The sequence below is a fragment of the Poecilia reticulata genome, linkage group LG8 (genome assembly GCF_000633615.1).
Source record: "Poecilia reticulata strain Guanapo linkage group LG8, Guppy_female_1.0+MT, whole genome shotgun sequence".
In the NCBI taxonomy this organism is placed as follows: Eukaryota; Metazoa; Chordata; class Actinopteri; order Cyprinodontiformes; family Poeciliidae; genus Poecilia; species Poecilia reticulata.
The window spans coordinates 6,238,972-6,253,757 of NC_024338.1; the positions used below are offsets into that span (position 1 = coordinate 6,238,972).

The 14,786-nt window shown below is 40.9% G+C and overlaps 1 protein-coding gene across 1 annotated transcript; it reads right to left on the reverse strand.

Annotated features, from left to right (window-relative positions):
* Positions 1 to 1,006: 1,006 nt before the first annotated feature.
* On the reverse strand, positions 1,007 to 14,418 carry LOC103468350 (zinc finger protein 644-like). The gene is made up of 9 exons (XM_008415375.2): positions 13,857 to 14,418; positions 13,201 to 13,378; positions 12,935 to 13,121; positions 11,921 to 11,996; positions 8,040 to 8,188; positions 6,528 to 7,964; positions 4,925 to 5,371; positions 1,126 to 1,415; positions 1,007 to 1,058 (listed from the first exon to the last, which is right to left on the reverse strand). Exons 2-9 carry the CDS (start codon positions 13,306 to 13,308, stop codon positions 1,023 to 1,025), a joined length of 2,730 nt encoding a protein of 909 aa, XP_008413597.1. The 5' UTR covers positions 13,309 to 13,378; positions 13,857 to 14,418; the 3' UTR covers positions 1,007 to 1,022.
* Positions 14,419 to 14,786: the final 368 nt, after the last annotated feature.

Below are 14,786 nucleotides of genomic sequence, written 5' to 3' on the forward strand. Positions count from 1 at the left end.
TTCACATATTGCACATTATTCCACGTTGTAATATGTTTTGTAATTATGGTGCACATTTTTAAATAAATACATCTGAGAAAATCATTGCCTCTTTATTAAATATTTATTTTCCAAAGAATTTTTCAAAGTTCAAAACAATAAAGTACCTATTTAATATTAATTACAAATAACTCTTAAGAAGTTAAATAAGGACTCTGTGAGAGTTAATATTAAGATCACAGACTGAATTAGTGTTAGTAAGTGTTAAATGATTAACTCCAGCAGATTTGATATTTGACACTTAATAAGAGTTAAGGTACTAACTCTCCAAAAAGAGTTAAATTAACACTTTCTGGTATGGACCCATATAGACACTTAAAAAGTGTTGAGATCAAATCTGACAGTGTTAATCTGGGCCTCCTGGATGTGCTGTGCTCCTCCTCCAACTACTTTGTCGTGTTCTTCTTCATGGTTTGCGCCAGTGGCAAAATCCGGTTGTTGATTATGTGACTCACTCATGTGATGTGAAAAAAAAGTATTCCCAATGCAGTTTTGGGAGATAAACCAATTTTCATAGGGCCAAAAAAACCACCTCATTCTAAAGCCAAACCTTTTTACAGAAAAACAAGAGCTTTTTTTTTAAATGGGCATGATTCCATTAGGCAAATTTATCTTTGAAATGCCAAATTGCGCAATTATATGGTCAGTGCAAATGCAACTACTGTGGACAGGGACACAGTTCATAGGACACTTTGAATAGCTAAACCGATGTCCTATCTAGGTGAGATAGTTGGTTGAAAGTTATTGTTTGCTCTAAAAGGACAATGATTCCAAACATACACCAAAACCAGATTAGAAAAGGACAAAACAGGCTTCTAGAAAGTTTTTCCCTAATACCGGATCTCAACGTGATGGAAAACCCATGTCCAAGGAAACTAGCCAATCTAAATAAGATCCACCAATTTTGTAAGAAGTGACGCCCAATGCCCAGTCAGAATAATACCAGAGCGTATTTAACAATAAAAACTCACCTTCACAGTCCTTCACTCCTTCCCCCTTCTTCCTGCGTGGACGATATCCTGGAGACAGGGCAACAGAGTCGGAGGGATGGAGGGTCTTTTCACACGTCTCCCCTTCAAGCTTTACCTTAATAATTCCTCCATCTTTTGAGTCTCCCTCATCGCAATTTTCCTCCTCATCTTCCTCTGAGGAGCTCCCAAGACTGCGTGGGGGATCCGTAGGAATCACCAGATCTGGCCTGCTGGAGAACAACTCCCTCAGAATGTGGATAGGTGAGATGGTAACGTCCCAGTTAGTAATCCCAAAGTCACGGAGATGAGCCCGGGCATGACTGGACAGGCCGGCCCGTGTGTCGAAACCAGCGCTGCAGAACTCGCAGTGCATCAAGCTGAATGTGTCTGGGTCAAAGTTGGCAACTGAGGACAGAGGAGGAGGGAATGCAAGTGGAAGGTTTAGGGACTCAGGAAACTTTTACCACTTGTTCTCTAAATCTTAGTTTATAGATGCTGAAAGATGTTAAAATATGTATGTACGATAGGAAAAATTTCAGCTGTAGAATAAAAAACGCCTCTACACCACCTCAAAAGAAACAGAAAATGTCCTTCCCAAGTCAGTCTATGGCTCCATCTCTTTTAGTCCTGTCATGAATTTGTTATATTCAAGAAGAAATACTATTGACCTGATTCAACTGTAAATGCATCAAAAGGGATTCAGCCTAACATCACTAACAGAGAACTCTGTTTTGGCGGGGGGTATTCTTTTATTTAAGGAGCTTTCAATACCACAGAACTGAGGGGTGTAACAGTACATGTGTTCACATCAAAATTACTTAGTAGTGCAGCCTTTTCGGGTCATGCGCAATCATAACAGTGCGTGTTTTAAACTTATACACAGGCAGAGTGCGGAACCAAAGAGAGGAAACCTAAGTTTCTCAATGCAACTGTAAAATCCAGCACCAAAACAATGCAGGGAGGACTCCCAGATCTCTGAAGTCTGTTATTTAAGAAAGTTTTGGTTCCTTGTGTAGCTACATTGTCAGCGGAGAAAGGAAGGCGGACTAAACCAAAACTTTATCCCAAGTCTTTTCAAAATCCCTAAGATACGTAGCTAGCTCTACGCTAAATCTAATTACTCACCTGAAATGACATCAACCCAAATGTAAACATCACGGGTATGAAGAAAAATAGGCCAAAGTCCAAACCCAGCTGCCTGTTGTCCAATCGGCTCCAAATACCTTTATGCAGATGTATGCCGGTACTGTCAAGAGGAGTTCCTCAGACAAGAGAGGTTTTTGCAAGCAAGATGCATGTATGATTCAAGCACAACTGGTACACTGGTTTGCCTATCTAGCAAAACAAGTCCAAAGTAAATTCAACCATCTTTTTAAGACCTTATTCAAAGGTCCATAAAACAAGAACACTGACCTTGTTCATCCCATGGCCCCTCCGGTGTAATCTGGGTCTTCCCTGGTTTCTCATCCCAATAAGGCATGCCCCAAACACCTCCAGAGGGAGGCACCCAGGAGTCTTCCAGATCAGATGCCTCAACCACCTCAGCTGGATCTTATCAATTCTGTGGAATGGCTGCTCTACTCCCAGCCACCTCCGGGTAACACAGCTCTGCACCCTATCTCGAAGGGTGAGCCCAGCCACCCTATTGAGAAAGCTAATTCCAAAGATTCCTAAAACACAAAGGCACTTGAACTGATCTCTTTGAGGCAAAGATTGACCCCCAGTCCAGAGGGCTTTTCTGTTTGAGAACTATACCCCACAGACTTAGAGAAACACTGTTCTATAATCCATCTAACCCATCCCTTGCTTTTACCCATGCTTTCTTCATTGACTAACAAAACTCAAGTGCAAGAACATCCTGCCAAAACTTAATAATTATTAAAAAAATTAACACACATTGTTCAATGTTGGGGAAAAATTACTCATTGTTTTTGTTTTTCTCAAATAAAACATACTGAAAGTATCAATGACTTTACAATCAAGACATGAACTGAACCATCATTTTTATGTACTGTTACACCCCTTGTAAAAATACTATTTCAAGGGTTTAATTAGTTGCGAGACTAAATGAAAATTAACAGACATAAATGCTTAGGATACATCACAATTATAAATAATGCATGTGTTTCACTTGCCTGTTTAAAAATACTTAAGTAATTAACTTTTCAATGATGTTCTAAGCTACTGAGATGCATATGTAATCCATTTTTATCAGGTTGCAAGGATATTCTGCTCCAGTCAGATGATTCTGGCATTCCAGCTTGCAAAAGGAATGCAGTCAGAGTGATGTGACTGCATTTGGGTGCAAAGTTTCAGATTTAATTAAAAGCGGGTATATTCACATTTACAGCATCTCTACTTGCATGCAAACAGTCAATTAGACTACAAGACAAATTGACAGTCTTACTTGCAGCTCAGACTCAAATTCACATCAACACACAATGATAATTCCTGTAACCTTACCTGTCACTACAAACAAACTACCATGGCAAACAACATAGTGCCCAACCTAAAACGATGAGTTGGCCAAATCCGTTGCTCTTTTTAAGAGGTATGTCAGCAAAAATAATGTCATTTAAATGTCACGCGAGATGCATCAGCTAAAAGAATGAGGACACATGTGGCCCTGATTAGTTCTCAGAGCTGCTATTGTGTTACCACAATTATATACTTCATGCAAGAGCCTTTAATCTGGTAATGACATTTATGACATAATTTAGTATTTTACTGCTTCGTTACAGTTGAGGCAAAAAATCCTACAAATGGGAATTGTAATGCAGCTACTGTATAATTTTTTCCAGGTTCAAACGATCATACAGTAAACAAATTCTTTCAAAAACAAGAATTCAGTGCACACATTTATGTGGATTTTTAAAACTCTTATCTGGTACAAATTAAGCATGCATGCTGTGAAAACTTATTAGCACCCTTGCAGATTTCTTTTGTCTTTAATTTTTTTGACACTTAGTGTTTCTGGTCATAAAAAAATTACCTTAGAGGTAACATGATTTAATTTATTAAGAGCAAACAAAAATGTAATCCCTTCAGGACGACTTTCCATTACCGATGGAAACATTAATTTTGCTCTTTAATGGAAAATCCTGCAGGAGAATGTCTGCCATCAGTCACCTCAAGCTCAAGTGCATTTGGGTTGTACAGCAGGACAAGGATCCAAAGCATCCCAGCAAGTCCTACTCTGAATGGGTAAAGTCTTTAAGCAAGCTGTTCAAACTGAAAAACCCCAAAATTGGCAGAATAAACCCAAATCTGCAAACAGTAGGCTTAACTCCATCACAGTTACAGTAAGAAACAAGATGTAGCCTTTATTGCAAACGCTGGATGGCATTTGTTGCCACTAAGGCTGAGGGGACAATGCCTTGTTTCCACTAAGCAGTACAGGTCGGAGTTCCACTAAGGAATACAGGTCGGAGTTTGCCACTGCCTTTTGGACCTTAGATTGGCGGGCTAAGCCCAAATATCTAACAAATGACTAACATAGTAGTGCAACAACAAACGTGACACGCTACTATGTGTCATCCTTGTCACAAGCTGTGACTTTTTTCTGTCCCCTAATCAATGAACTATGTTGTGTGACATCAGTAGTGCTGCCTTAACTGTACCGCACCAATGACCTATGAACCTACAACTGAAGCAGGTCTAGGAATGGTGTGGCATGGATCAGTTGTAATGGTCATTTTTACAATGGAAATGGACAAAATAGCAAACCGAGTCTCAGTGGAAACGAGGCATCAGTTTCAACTTTTGTTTTTAAAATTCAGTGATGTCTTACATCATGCTTATGTATGATGTAATGACATGGTCCAGACTTCCTGTTCTTATACAGAACCTCTTTGTGGGAAAACGCCTAAAAGACAATGAACACACACCAAAACGACATAGAATGAACCACTAACCTTTCTTCTTCTTCTTCTGATACGAGAACTTCTTCTCAATGGCGTTGACTTCCTCGGGGGAGATGAAGTGTCGCACGTTGTAGCTGACGCCCACTCGCTTCAGGTGGCCTCTCACGTGATTGGCAAGACCAATTCCGTTATGGAATCGATCGGGGCAGTAGGGGCACTTCCTCTCCACGCTCCTCAGCGCCTCCGAGTCCTCGTCAATCTCGTCCGCATCTTTCTCAAAAACGCCCTCTGACAGGAAACACTGCATGTGCTCCTCGTCAGTGTCATCATCATCATCATCATCATCGCTGTCAGTTTGCGCCTGGGTTACTGTGACCCTGCTGCTTCTCCTCAAAAAGAAAACCTTTCTGTCTTTCGGCACCTCCTGTTTGTCTTGGTCCTTTGCACTCTTCTTGGCAGGTGTTGATAAGGTTGCCTCATGTTGCGGTGACGACTCCTCTGTCAAGAAGAAAAAGCACGATGGCATGAGATTAAGAGGTGTCAAATTCAACAATGTAAGAAATGACTTAGTGTTGCTAATATATGGTCTTTGACTAAGAGCTTCAGCAGACGTTCTTTAAGAAGCTCATACTGCATATTGGTTAATGAATGCAGAAGAAGTGGAAGAATAAAAAGTTAAAATGTCAATGTTAAAAGATTGTCACTCTACAGAATCAAACAGAGAACAAGGCAACTCAGATTTCTGTAGCTCTGCTTTGCTTTGTCACCAGCAGCCAAGGAAAGCATCTGACCTTTAGCAGCTAAATGCTACATTGTGTTGCCAGCTGATTGACAGCAGTTTGTCGTTAGCAAGACAGTGAGGAGGAGGTGTGTGAGCTTTGGAGAATTTAAATGTAAAACTGGTAGCTTGTCCTGTTGGCAGAGTTGAGGAGTAATTGGCTTGAAGTTCAGCATTTTTAAAATATAGAATTTGAAGCTTTTTTCCTTATTTTCTCTTTTTGAGATATATAATTATAGTGCTAAAACAAAGTACAGAGTTTGGATTGGACTGCCATCAAATGGGCCAGAATTATTCATACCTCTTAGATATGAACAACTATGGGCCAAATAAGGTTTTTTCAACCAAGGAGTCCGTTTCTGAAACTATGCAGGCATTTATCAAGGCAGTCAACTTACTGTCTGCCTGTCAACTTTTAAAGTCAACTTTGAAAAGAAAATAATTTAACAACTGTTTGCATTTAATTTTAAAAATTACATTAAATATTATTTTGGTCTTTCTAAATATTAAATGGAAAAATATTTATTGGCAGTTTAGCAAGCAGCACCTTCCTGTAATTGCTGAGCTTTTTGGATGTTTCCACTGGAAAGCCAAGGATTTATCTATGGCAATGAGCTATTTGAGGTTGGAAGGCTTAATATCACCCAAATATCTAGTTTCATTCACAGATTCATCAGATTCCAGTCTGGACTCTGACTAGGCCACTTCAAAATGTTTATTTTACTTTCAATCAGAAGAAACATGTTGGTAAAACTGAAAGATTGCCTATATCCTAAATTTGCTAGGGTATGAATATTTCTGTATAATGTTGGTGAATGTAACTGCTGGAAAGTCTAGCATCCAGACTAAAGTAAGTGTTCTAGCCTACAGCCTCACCAGTGTTGTGCAGCTTCCTTCCCACAGGTGAGCTTGCCTCTCGCAGGGATGGCTTAGGTTTGTCGCTGAGATCACATTTCTGCTCTTCCGCTTCAYTCCCAGGCAGTATGACATCATCTGGCCCAGGATCAAACTTGGACCGATCAGCGCAAGGCTTCCCTGCTGTCYTGAATCTCCTGTTGGCAACGTGGTCCGATGTCGTACTGTCCTCGGAGGCAGTGATGTCCACCTGGTTTGTAACGGGAGCMGCGTTGAGCGGAGATCCGCACTCAGAGAGGTAGCGGCAATCTGGGGCTAGGTTTAATATTTGTGCATTAGACGTTAAAGACTGGCTGGCCTCATTGTCCTGCTTAGTTGACATCTTCCCACGTTCTCTCAGTACTTTCTGACTGGGGTGCGGGTGGAGGATCTGCTTCTTTCTCTTGTGAATCTTGGAGTGATTAGCCAGAGCCTGGGACGTTCTTGTGCTAAAGTTGCACTCGGTGCAGACAAAGCGACGGCGGTGGGCCGCTGCTGGACTTCGGACTGAACTCGAACTCGGGGCCACAGAGTCCACGTCGATGACGGCAGGGACTGAGTCCTGAACTGAAAATGAAGCCGTGGACACAGAAGGAGATTTCCCCATATCTCCGTCTGACATTTCGCCTGTATATTGTGCAACAGTTGGGTCAGCGGACCCGTGCCTCACTGCTCTGCTCTCCAGTGCATCAGATTCTTTTGCCTTTTCGTTTTCGTTCAGTTTCTCAATCTCCTCCAGGATCTTGAGACGGGACTCCTGGTGCCTTCTTTGGTGGTCGGCCAGCGCTGGGCGGTTCGGCAGGTTCCATCCGCACTCGGCGCATCGCAAGCGGCTGCCCTTGCCTGAACGCCTGCCTCCACCGGGGGAGATCTGGCAGTGCTCGGTCATGTGCTCCTGCAGGTGAACCTGCTTTTTGAAGTAAATGCTACACTCCACACAGGTGAAGATTTCGTTACCCGCGTCCAACCCGATTTCCTCCGCCTCTACTTCCTTCCCGTCGTTGTCTCTGAACTTTGTCTCGCCGTCGWCAAAACTGACTTCCTCAAATTCGTAGACCTCTGCCGCTCGACTGAGCGCCGCAGTCTCGTCAGTTTTAGATGTTTGAGGGCTCAGTCTTTCCGACTTGTGGGTTTCGGGTGATCCAATCCCAGAGAAGGGTCTGAGCAGCGCCCTCTTTCTTCTGCACCGCTGAATAAAAGTGCAGTGAGCCCATGGAGCAGGAGGTGGACTCTCTGGGTCGGAGTCTCCGGGGAAGGTGTAAACATCTCTCTCRGGCTCTCTGGCTTCATTTCCCCTRGGCTTTGTCTCTCCCTCGCCGCTGTCAGCCTCCTCCTCCTTCGGGGAGGCTTGCTTTGGTTTTCTTTTGGACAGAAATGGCTCAGCAACCTCAGATACGCTCCAGACTCTGTTATCTGCTGCTGGGAAGAAAGCACGGCAATTCAGATTGATAAATAGAGAAGTATCAGATTCGCTTTCTACCTTATAGTACTCACATTCTATTTGGCCAAGTAGACTTGTATTTGGCTCCTCTTTGTTTGTGCTCTCATTGTTGTCACTACGCCCCTCTGCAGGGATGGATGTGTCAGTCGTACTACTGAAGGAATGCAGTTTTTCAAATTCCTGGTCATCTTCAACATCAAGCCTATTGGAAAGGAAAAAGTGACACGGCTTTTGAGAAGACGGAAACTGCGACTAGGCACTCTCTTTCATTTCTTTCTAAGGGCCACAGCTACCAACGGGAATACTATAGTCATGAATTTAATGCTGCCCACCCTAACTTCAACCCTTTGATGCCATGACAGTGTATTAAAATTAGTGCTGTCAATCGATTACATTTTTTTTAAAATCACACTCATTATGATTAATGCCTTCTTTATAGGCCTGAATTATAAAGATGCTCTCGGTTGTGGTCGATCCACATGTGTAAAGCCCAAAGACACAGAAGCTTTTAGGTCATAATAGGTAGTTAGATTAATCTGCATTATGTAATAGTAACGCGCTAAAATGTTCAGATGAATCGCATGTTATGTGTGAACGTTGACAGCCCTAAATAAAATCCAACATTAAAATCAAATAAAGCACACTTTTGGAGGAAAAAAGATCAACTATAAAGTTGAGTAGAAGTCTAAAATTTATGAGGTCTCCTTCTCTGGAGTTGAAAGAAAGTAATTTTACGTCTTAATTTTCAGTTGTAATACCCGCTGCTTTTTAGGGGTTGAAAATTTTGTAGGAATAAAGGAGAGGAATTTGAAGAACGAACGTAGGCACATCCGAGTCCAACACCAGAGATAGAACACTAAAAGATGCTTTACTTTGGGTCAGAGGATTTTGCTTATTTTCAGCAAGCTGACATGCATTCATACTCTGTCCCCTCTGAATCTCTATTGACTTGAGGGATTTTGGTTTTCTGCTTCAACAGTGGTTCTGTCCCAGGATCCAGGTTTTTAAAATGTCTCATGACCCTTTTCAACTCTACTAGACTCTACACACTTCAAGTGCTTTTACTTTAGAATTGAGTAACAGCTCCAGTGGGTGGAGACGTCATAGGAGGGCGACCACAACACGATCTGCATGCAACAATATAGGACATGGAAGAAATGTTGCACATTCTGCTCAGCCAGTGGCTTTTTTTAGTCTCATGCCAATGGAAACAAATACCAATGTCACAACCAAAAACATTTTTCTCAACAGATTCTTGACCTGGTGATCAGTTCTGGTTCCAACTTGTTCTGATCCTTTTGTGCCTGAGCCTCAGTCAGACCTAAGCTATTCTCAGGCAGCCGTAGCTTCCTGAAGAGGAGACGTCACAAGGACTGATCAGTCAATCAGAGAAGAAATTATGGAAACGTGTGACGATGTCACAATCAGAAAATTAGAATCTATTATTATATTATACTCGTCTACAAAATATCTCACTGCCTAAAGCAGTACACATTTAATATTATTCTTTCTTGAAAGTTAGGCGAGGTAATTAAAACATACATATGTTTGTGTGAACTACACTATGACCGTTCATAGTGTAGTTAATAATTAATAAAGTCACACTCTGTGACTATGCTAATGAAAATTCAGAGGTTTTTGATTGTCAATCAAACTCAGCATCTCTGATCTCAGATGGCAGTGAAAATAAAGTGAAATCTTTCATCCTCAACGTTTTTGAAGATTGTTTGGTTACAGAAGAAACGGACACGAGTAGCGTTAGCCGCACAGAGACTAATGCTAAGTAAGGCAACATTTCTCTGTTGTCGTCTTCAGTGTCTGTTTAAACTCAACAGCACTGCCAAAATAAAATGAGGTTTAAATAGTCAATAAAACAGATGAACTGAGACACAATTTCCTGCCAACCTTCATAAAAACAGCCTGGGGGGGGGAATAAAAAAGCTTGCATTTATATAGAGATCTCTCTATATAAAGAGAGAGATCTCTATGAATAGAGAAGTATCAGATTCTCTATGAAATCTTGTATGAAATCTTAATGAGATTCTGTTTCAGATTTTAATCATAAATCCATTATTTTAAAAAAAAGTGTAAACCACGCTGAATGTATTAACATTTCTCTCAGAAAAATTTTAATTTTCACCAGAAAACTGTGATTGTGCACAAGTAATTAATTCATGCAAAAAAATCAACGCTGATTCTGCTTCATTAATTTCAGTATTGGGTGTTGAAATGACAAGAGGCACAAGTATCGAAAACAAAGAAAATAGCTGCAAAAAGGCATAGACTAAAAATTGTCATAGGACTAAAAATCATTTAAAATCCGTCAGTATTAAGAAAGCAATCCTGCCTGCTGCTTTAGTCCCAATTCATGGCCTACAGCAAATGTTTCTTATTATCCAGGTATTGCACAAGAAGGGTAAAAGCAAAGATTACACTCAAAACCTTTGCAACCCAACTGTTGCAACACATACTGATGGTATTGGTTGCAAGCCTGTTTCTAAACCTCTGAATGTTCCAGTGAGCACCGTTGAGCTCATAAAAAACTAATTTCACCATAAACCATCCAAGATTTGCCTTTCCTAATATTTCCAAAAGAGTCAAAAAGCTAATCAGAAGAATTGTCCAGAGGGTAAGGACTACTCAAATATTTTCAGTAAAGAACAGAATTAGCATTTATAGTTTTTTTTTATGTATACAATACATAATTAATACACAACACTCAACACACAAGTCTAAGTCCATTGAAAGTTTGCATTTGAAAGATTATACACCAGTCAGATGAGACAAAAATTTATTTCTTTGGATTCTTTTAAAATGCAATGTGCCAAAGAAACTAATAAAGCTGCTTGAAACACTGGATTTGAATCCAAATTTAGATTTATGGGAATAATCAGTAAATTGAAAACATTACCACATTCATACAGTAGTTGCACTGAAGCTACCATTACCAAAAAAAGAACTTTTCTAAATGCCATTCCACTTTATTACACATAAAAATGTTTATATATCGATACTAACATCGATATAATCGATATTAACAATCAATATTTATTTCCTTCTTATTGCTGATTGTTTCTGGAGGTGGGAGGGAGGTCAGTAGTATTGTTAATTATTTTAAGGTGTCGAAAGGATAGTGAAAAATATAAAATGTATATAATATCAATAAATATTGGTTATTGGCCATAACAGCATTATTAATATTGGATATTGATCCTGGCACACATTTTCCAATCGGTGCAGGCCTGCACCGATAGGAAAATTTTATTTTAGAATTTAAGCATTTACTGTGTGCTGCAGAACATGCTAGCTATGTAGCTGGATCCCCTCTTAATGTAATTATTTCAGCATGTATTCATAATTTTGCTTATTTCTAACACATCTAAACAGAAAATATCGACAACTAATGAATTTGCGTACAAACATCTTGACGGGATTCCACTGGTATCAGACGGTCACACAAAAAGGAAACACAACCCATAGCGGTATGGATGATTGTTCTGCTGCAGTTACACCCCTCAGGCTAAGATAAATCACCAGCAGAAAAGATCAGCTCTGGTTTGAGATTGTTTGGACATTTGCTGCGTATTTTCCAAATCTGCTGCATTTCATTTGAACTCAGAAGTCATTTTGTACATAAACTGTTTATTTTCAGTTCTGGTGATTTATATCTCGTTTATTTATATCTCGTTTATAATCTGTCACAGACTAAAAGTCGAGGCCACGGACAAGACATTCCAGTTCACACATTCCATGAATTTAGACTTTGGACTTTATAACACTTCAGACAATATCAGTTTAAATAATCATTACAGAAATCTGAAGTAAAGAGAAAACCGTGACTTCCCCTTTGGTTAAAAATTGCCAGATCTTACATAACATTAGTAACCTTGTTTTACCTCTGATAACTACGTGACCCCCTCTGCCCCCTCCTCACCTGAGTCCGGCAGAAGGAGATCCCGGGCTGTGGGTGGCCAGACCGTGAGGGTTGGAAAAGTTCTGGAGCTCCTCCTCTGACAACATCACAGCAGAGAGAGCACACAACCACAGAAACATCACTTCACGGCTTAAAAATAAAAAAATAAACTGTTAAAACTACTGATTATACTCAGGTTGCAACTTGAAATGCAACCAGAGTATAGGTCGCAAAACAACCTATGTTATTTCTGACAAGAAATAACATCTATGACCGTAAAAAGACAAAAACAATAAGTAGAGATGCACCAATCAGGCTTTTGCCAGACAATCCAGATATTTTCAAGACTTTTACAAGAAGTTTTTTGGACATTTTGTTCTAATTAACCAAATATCCAGAAGAAATATTAAACATAAAATAAATAGTTTGCTCATAGAGATGATGCTTCAACAAACTTCAAAACATTTGACTGAGATTTAAGTAAAACAACACATAATAGAGGGATTTCACTTCTTCCTACAAATAGCAATCTGAAAGCTGCAGCATGCAAATGTGTTCCTTTAAATCTGATTCTTCTAAATGAAATCTAGAGGCTGTAGCCCTAGAGACACATGTGGCTATTTAGATATAAAATTAAGAGACCACTTAAAATGATCAGTTTATCTGATTTTACTTTTTATAGATCTATGTTTGAGTAAAATTAACATTGTTGTTTTATTCTATGAACTACTGATAACATGTCTCTGAAATTCCAAGCAAAAAATGTATTTATTTGCAGAAAATGAGAAATGGACAAAATAAAGAAAAAAATCCTGCCCTTTCAGACCTCAAATAATGCAAAGAAAACAAGTTCATATTCATTTAGAAACAACAATACTGATGTTTTAACTCAGGAAGAGTTCAGAAATCAATATTTGATGGAATAACCAGCAGGTTTTCAACGGAGTCCAAACTGTTTCTAGCTGTGTTGCAGACTGCAGTTTGGTGCTATTTTGTAGCTTCAGACACGTCTTATAAATGTTACGAATGTGTTACCATCCAGAGCTTCCTTCTCTGAGTCCGAGTCCCAGCTCAGAGAGGAAGGAAAGGCTGAGGACTTGAATCTCCTCTGTGCATCCCTCTGTGGGTCTGCGGCCGCCCGCTCTGGGTCGTCCTCTCCATCTAGCTCCCATGCGCAGTCGGCCGTCATCAAGCCGTCGCTCAGATTTGGAGAACATGAGGACTAGTTTGCAGAAACACGGATCAGTGACGGCCATCTGATGTTGGAAACAACATCAACAACGAGGCGGTGCAGGTTTTACCTCTAAGCTGCAGCTGAGGAAGTTAGCGGCGGTAGAATTTTGTGCTGAACCGTAGGATAGGGGCCCATTGCTGGTCCCTGGGGTTAGGGGCTGCCCATCTGGCTCCATGGTCCCCCAGAGGACAGTATGGAGTCCCACCGGCAAACAGCCTCCCTACATTGTGCAACCTCTTCTGAGTCTGGAAGCACAAACTGAAACTTAACTTTTTGTTTGTTTGTTTTTCACTGCAAGAAACTTTTATGTTGCAGGAATGTGCATGCATTGATAAACAGAGCTGCAAATAAGCATAGGAACAATGAAATCTGCAGAATCTGCCTGGTCCTATTCCCCCAGCTCCAGTTTTTTCGTGCCGTCTGACCTATTTTTAACAATATGTCTGGTATTTAAGAATCAAATGGGGCGCCCAGATGGTTACATAAATAAGTGGCCTTTATATTCAGGCCCATGTCCTCCCCTTGCCTGCTGCCCCCTCTAGAAAAGCAGGGAAACGGATCGAGATGTCCCCTGGGTTTCGCCTCTGTCTCCTCCGAAGACGTGGCTCGTATCGATCCAGGCGGTCAGGTGATTGGGACAACAACACATCCGTGCAGACTTTAGAAAAAAGAAAAAGAATAGAAAAAGAAACTGCAGCTGTTTTCTTAAGAGCGACTACTCACTGAAATCGGCCTGGTTTGCGGGTCGCACAGCGAGGCTGACACCGTCTTTAAGCACCGTCCGTCATAGTTTCTGGGCCGGGATCCGGAGCTTTACGAGCCGCGCCGATGCTCGCGGGAGGCTCCGCCGTGCTCCGCGCGGACCAGCTCGCCCACTGGTCTCTAGTTGCCGCTCGGATTTTTTGATAGGATCCCTCCTCGGAGGTGCCAGGCGGAGGACTCCATGTTATTCAGCTCGCAGGCACGCCACGGCAGCGTGCGTAACGTCAGCGGGGAGGGCGACGGAAAGAGTTGGGAGAGGAAACCCACCGGGGGCGACTTTAATTAGTAAAACTTTTACAACTGTAGGTCTTTACGCATATTATGTGCTTAGTTATGTTACGTGCGTCTTTATTTAAATGTCAGGACAAATATTTTCTTACTGGCGAATAGCTATAAAGTTAGCAAACCGAGCGTCTAAAGTGATGTTTCTTATTAATGTGGATTTTTTTAGGTGACGTCAATTGTTAAAATTCTGTTCTTCCACATTATGTTGAACTTATAACCTTCGTCTCATATATTGTAATGTAAGTACTCACATATACACATTGCTGGACACATATGTATCCCTCGTTTGACGAGAAAAGCATCTGCTACGTCTGTTTTTGTCGATAAATTCGTTTAAAATAAATACAGGCTGGAAATGAATCAACGTCTTGATTATTAGTCGGTGCGTTGGCTCCCCCTACTGGCCGTCAAAGAGGCAGCTTTCCTTTAATACATGTAACTACAAGTAAAAGTCATGTTTTTGGGAGTTTGTAAACATTGGCGGTCCTTGCAGGAATAGCGTTCAGGGCGAAGGCCTCTTTCTCACACACACACACACACACACACACACACACACACACACACACGCACGCACGCACGCACGCACGCACGCACGCACACACACAC